General features: G+C 41.4%; 1 protein-coding gene across 1 annotated transcript in view; it reads right to left on the reverse strand.

Annotated features, from left to right (window-relative positions):
• lyst (lysosomal trafficking regulator) overlaps positions 1–6,137 on the reverse strand; it is a 54,667-nt gene that overhangs the window by 15,473 nt on the left and 33,057 nt on the right. The window contains 10 exon segments of the mRNA XM_025061053.1: positions 43–273; positions 362–531; positions 1,010–1,190; positions 1,735–2,350; positions 3,358–3,486; positions 3,569–3,767; positions 3,961–4,098; positions 4,662–4,811; positions 5,434–5,607; positions 5,739–5,984. Coding sequence (XP_024916821.1) covers positions 43–273; positions 362–531; positions 1,010–1,190; positions 1,735–2,350; positions 3,358–3,486; positions 3,569–3,767; positions 3,961–4,098; positions 4,662–4,811; positions 5,434–5,607; positions 5,739–5,984 — 2,234 coding nt within the window.

Raw genomic sequence — 6,137 nt, forward strand, 5'->3', positions numbered from 1 at the left:
GAAATAACAGGGAAAAGTGATCCTGTGTTTGTGCTGCAGTACCTGGTCTCCATGCCATTGAGGGTGGAGAGAGTGTTGAAGAGCACGTAGAGCAGCCCGTGGTCTAGAAGGATGTCTGCCAATTTGGGGCAAGCATTGAGTAGCTGCAGCAGCATACACAAGATGTTGTGCACCAAAGAGTTCTCATACAGAGAGTTCTCAATCAGACCCAAGACTGGAATGATGCAGCGTTTCCTGAAGGCTGAGATACTTTCCATTTCATCCAGATCCAAACTAGACAACAGACACAGATATAGATTTACAACAACAGCAGAAAAAATACAGCACATGAATAATGACTGATATTCTCTGTGTTACTTACTCTTCCTCTAGGCCCACTGGTCTTCCAAACAGCATCTCAAGGAAACATTCCAGGAGACCCTGGCTGCCCTGGTGGATGTAGAGCTGGTTGGCCAGTAGTGAGAAACCATGGTTCTTCAGAAACTTCTCCTTCTGCTCCTTGAGAGCCCGGCTGAAGTAGGCATCTAACAGCTGTGGGATGGATTAAGACCAATCACATTAATATGAAGCTACAGTATTGGATTCATTAGCTTAGAACAGAGGTTACAAATTCAGAATAACTAGCTGTGTTGAATTGAAAAAGGAAACTGACTTCTCTGGTGAATTCAGTTTCAGGTGTGAACTAGCTTTATTAAGATAAAAAATGATATGTTAAGGCTACACTGCCTCTGACTGGCTGTTGAAATCCATCCTTCAGCCTTGGGTTAACAGATATTCTCTCTCTCTCTACTATTTCCACAGTTAATGTGTAATCTATAGTTATAGTTAGTCTATATCTATAAGTCTATAGTCTTATTATCTATAATATGTCCACATTGAAGTAACCAATAAATAAATGGATGATTTTAGTTAAAAACCTTTCGCACTGGATGAGAACAAACTAATGTTAATACTGCACAAAAAAAAACCCCTCTGTGTGTTTTTTTTTAAGAGAGGATAGTACATTAACCTTCATGACTCCTTGCTGGATGAGAGGTGATGAGTGGTTGACCAGGACAATGAGGGCCTCTGGCTGTATGAGTTTGTCCATCACTTCCTCTAGCATGAGATCAGGCAAGAGCAGTAGGATGCCTCTCAGAAGATCATAGAGTCCACAGCAGATCAGCACCAGGCAGTCCTCAGTACTGGATCTGACAAATACACAGTAAGAACTTCAGAGCTCAGGCTATGAAGTGAAAAAGTGCCAAGTGCTCTTGAGCAAGAGTAGAAATATGCAGAATATTCAATTGAGGTAGAAAAAAAACATTTCATTTCCATTTGAAATAGTTTAAACAAGAAATGCATTCATTGATTTCTCTTAATTCATAGAAGAGGTTATAGGATTAAAATAAAAAATCTTGGTTAAAACTGAACTATGAACTCCTTCTACGTAAAAACAGATAAATACTAAAAATGTAATCGACAAATAGACACAAGATGACACATTGAGACTTCCTTTTACCCACAAGCAACCACGACAGTAAGATGAGAGATGGTTCACTAAGTGAATAAATTCCTCATCAGTAGAGGAGCAGTGTAGAGCAGGCCCATCTTTCAGAACTCATCTATCTTGATTTTGTTGATGTCATTTTCCATTCCTCTCTGGTGTTGTTGTACTTTTCAGCCCCCACATTCTTTCAATACTTATTTCTTCCTCTCTATTATTACTAGTTCCATGACAATGAGTTGACATACCTGTCGTTAGACTCCGTCTTGCTGTGAACTCTCTCATATCCAGGTGAGTATGTGTAGCTCTCCCAGTCCTCAGGCATGGAACCCCGATCAGCCACACTGGGCCAGCGGCCAACTGCAAGTGATCCATTTGTTGCTGGGAAAGCCAGGCCCAGGCTGGCCAGGTTGCTGTGGCTCCTCTGGAAGGACTGAATTCCTTTCAGGCTATCAGGGCGTCTGGGTGCCTCGTCACTCGTCCAGTCAAATCTGTCCTCGGACTCTGCCACCCCGACACTTCCTTCTGCCAAACTGTCCTCCTCTGCTGCCTCATCTCGCTCCTCTTCGATGCTAATGGAAGGGGGGCGTTGGCCCCCTCCTTCACCATGGTCATTAGAGTCACAGATGGTCTTGGCGGATTCACAGCTGCTCAGGAGTTGCTCATCACCTCCGCTTTTTTTCAGTGTTTCTGTGCTGCCCAAAGTCGTGAGGGAAACACCGTCCCCTTCACCAGCCTCCTTTGAAGTACCATGTCCCAGTCGTGGTGTCAGCAGAGGGGAGGAGTACGGTGACGGCGCAATACTAGGCGGCCGTAAAGACTGATCATCGCCTCCATGTTCAGGGGAAGGAGCAGGGAGATGAGCTGAAAAAAGGAAAAATAATCCAAGTGTAAGGTATGGCTTTGGAACCGATGACCGCTGAAGGTCTATCCTGTAGTGACGGACTCTACAGAGAGCAGAGCAATGGTGAAGTAAAAGATATGAAAAACCTTTAGCTGCTCTCTTTTTTAAGCGTCATTGAAGGGAATCCTACAATGATATTTGCATGTAGGCTTCCTGATGATTCTTACTATAATTATTATTGCTAGAGAGACAGTTCTATAGAAGCTAAAGGACTATAGACAATTATAGAATTCAGTACACTACGTTAATACTGTAACTTTATGAAGACAGAAATGAGACATAAATTAGATTATTTTTCTACTTCTTTTGCTGATCATAGTATCAATTCTATATTTGAACCTTTGGCCTGTTCAGATTATATCCTGCAGTCCAGAAACCTACAGATAAGTTGTTATGACCAAGTGTATGATGGTCAATGTGAAACTGGTAAAATATCCATGTAGCTGACACTCACCCAATGACTGCTGTAATTGACTCTAATGCTCTTGTACCCTGATCAACAGTGGTAGATGATTGATTATGTTAATAAAGGCTTACATTTGACATCAAACTCTGAAAAATGTAGAGAACATACACGAGGATGTATCAAAGTAAAGTGAAGCAAGTATTTACTGTCAAGGACATCGACTCTATTAAATCCTTTAGGGGAAAAATAAAATAAGGGGAAAGACAGGAGACAGTTTCATAAACATGCACCTACGGCAATGACTTAAGCTCATGCATCAGCTGTTTCACTGAATAATGGTCTTTACATTAGGGACTTAGAATAAAACTTTGGGGACTGTAATTCATCTCTTCGAAGCCAGAGCAGATGCAGCAATAAACCCTTAAACAAATGTTCTGTATTTGTAGGGAAAACCCAGCGCTGCTGATGTCTTCACTTATAAAGTCAGCCTCAGCATCACGTTAAAGTTTACTGCTTGATTTTTCCTGCATGTCAAATGTAATGAAGTCAAAGTATCTGTACCTTCCTGGGGAGTGTCAGTGAAGATGGTTGGAGACAGTGACATCACAGAGCTGCTGGCAGACTTCCCTCCACTGTTGGAGTGTCTCAGATACATAATGGACTGCACCTTCTCCTGGTACAGCTTTCCATCTGAGAATCACATCAAAGACAGCCGTTAGACTAAAAGAACTCTGCTACTGAGATGGTGCTTTGAACAGCACTGCAGCCTCACCGATGTGCAGCGAGAAGTAGAAGCTGGATGGGGTGTGGCAGACGTATGTGTTGGTGGGGGGGTGAACAGCCAGCAGGAAGTTGTAGATGAGTTTGAGCAGGTCCATGTCAGGAGGCGACCCCAGCACTTCCTGGATGATTTTGACGAATGACAAACAGACCTCCTGTGGGATGCTGGTCAGATGTCCATCCCGATGCTCCTTCAGACAATCACAGCGGTGTCAGTGATTTAGAACAGGACTGCTAGTGCAACATCTAGTTACCAATGGCAACCAGGTCACGAAGGACAACTACATATATATAATATTCTTGACTTTTAACCTGATTTTGAACTTAATGACAGTTAAAAGCTGTGTTAAATGCTCAAAAGAGGTTGGATTTCTCATCACCTACCTGTAACACCTGACAGGTGAGTAGAAAGCGGTGGACAACCTCAGCCTTAAGAAACTGTCGGATGTTGAAAACTTGATGAGGGTGGTGAACCCTGATGAGAATCTCCAAAGCTGCGAGTAGCGTTTCCCACACTCCACACTAAGAGTAACAAACCAAGAGAGTAAACAAAAAGGCAGAACTCACGGAATTCACATGTACACACATACACATACTTCATGTGTATTTTTTTTCAACTATTTCTTTAAAACTGTGTGACAATAAAATATAGTGGATGGTACATATTTTCAGCAGTTAAAAATGTAGACTTTCCCCATCCAAACTGTGTTGATATCTGTCATTAATGTTAGAAACTTTAGGGATTTTCAGAGTAAACCTCATCTGTATGAGCCTTTGAGTGAGAGCCGCTCCTGATAAATTTTCTATAACTTCATCATTTGATTATGATGTTTTGATGTTTTGAGCTTTTGGTCTCGCTAGGGATAATAAAAACATAAAAAATATGTGGAAGGTATTAAAAAATGTATGATATTTGCACATTTATTGTATTATTGTGATAACAGTGGCAGAAATTGCAAATGATGTACTTCCACTGTGGGTATTTAATAACTAGATAATGGTCAGACAATATTTTGAGTTAAATTTTTTTGACAATTTTTTGCCACATTTTATTTTTCTGAGCAGCAGTAGTCTTAATTAATTACCTCAGCCTTAGCCCAGATCTTCCAGTCCAACAAAACATCAGAGAGAAGCCTGATGTCCTGCACCACAGCAATAGACTCTGCATCCAAACAAAACTGTCCATCATCCCCCAGGATGAGGATCGGGGCACTGCAGCACCCATCCAGTAGAGTCTAAAGAGACAGAGAATGGCCATCACATCAGAGACACAGCCCTATACAGTTGGTCCAAAGTGCTGTTTGCTTTAGGCAAATGTGGTACTGAGCCCAGTGAGTGACAGCACTACATATAACAAAAACAAAAAATGTAAATTCAAAAACATACATTTTTTAATTTTTAGTCAGCACCCACAAACTCACAACTCAAATTTGAAATAGATTAAAATTAAAAATAAATCAAAGCTTTAGTGCAGTAATTATAAATCACTAAACTTTTTAAGGGATAAAAAAAAATTATATAAAATTCTCCAGACAGATGGAAAAACACGTGTTAGGATACACCCGAGTCAGTTCAAATCGAGACGATCCAACACGAGAAAGCCTGCAGTTACAGAGGCAGTGATCGGTGCTGGGTTACTCTTCATGAGCTCAGTGTTTCATTGAGTTAGGCTGACTCCATTTCAGCACAGAGACATCATGCAGCTACATTACTGACAGCCCGAGGGTCAGGTAACACTGAGGGTCACTATGACTCTGGCATGGACCAGAGTCATAGTGAGAACAAAAGCTACAAAATAAGTTTCCCTGCACAGATCAGCCGAGGTTTTGAAAGAGAAGAGTTGAAAGCTAGACTTACTTTTAGCATATGATATCCCACAATGCATTTGGACTTTATAAGGACTTGGTGAATCATAGAGTAGCCATGGTAGGAGTCCATTTCGTGGATGCGATGCTGGTTGAATTTGGACAGAGAGAGTAGCACCTGCAGGGCCAAGGCCTGGGTCTTTTCACAGTCACTCAGCTCCACAGTCTGGAGAAAACAAAGGCACGATGAGGAAAGAATAAGAAAGACACAACAGTGTTGGGGCTAAAGGTATAGTTCTGTAAATAAAGTATAATGTCTGATGCAAGAGTTTTATAAAAAAAAAAAAGTTATATTACCTGTGCAAACAGAAACACAAAATTCCCTGTTCCTCCAATCCTGTGCAGGACGCTCTGCAGGCCTTGGGTTTCAGTGGGCAGCAGAGCTTTCAGTGCATTTGGTTCCAGAGAAACACTTTGCACTTCTTTGGAGCTAAATGGACGTTGGGTAACGACCGTCTTCGCCTGACCTTTCAGTCTGATAACAGGCTCATAGATGATGTAGACTCTGGGGCTTCCTGGGGCATAAACAACAGCCAGACTCTCCTGTAGACAACAAGTAGTAATTGTCAACGTATAGCGTAGTCAATGTAGAACTATTATTTCATTATGAATATTTGTACAATATATCCTTGCCCTTTTTTTAAGATCTTAACGAATGATATAAAGCTCTTCTGAGCAAACCCTTGAACTATTTTC

This window comes from Cynoglossus semilaevis, chromosome 12 (genome assembly GCF_000523025.1).
Source record: "Cynoglossus semilaevis isolate Cse_v1.0 chromosome 12, Cse_v1.0, whole genome shotgun sequence".
In the NCBI taxonomy this organism is placed as follows: Eukaryota; Metazoa; Chordata; class Actinopteri; order Pleuronectiformes; family Cynoglossidae; genus Cynoglossus; species Cynoglossus semilaevis.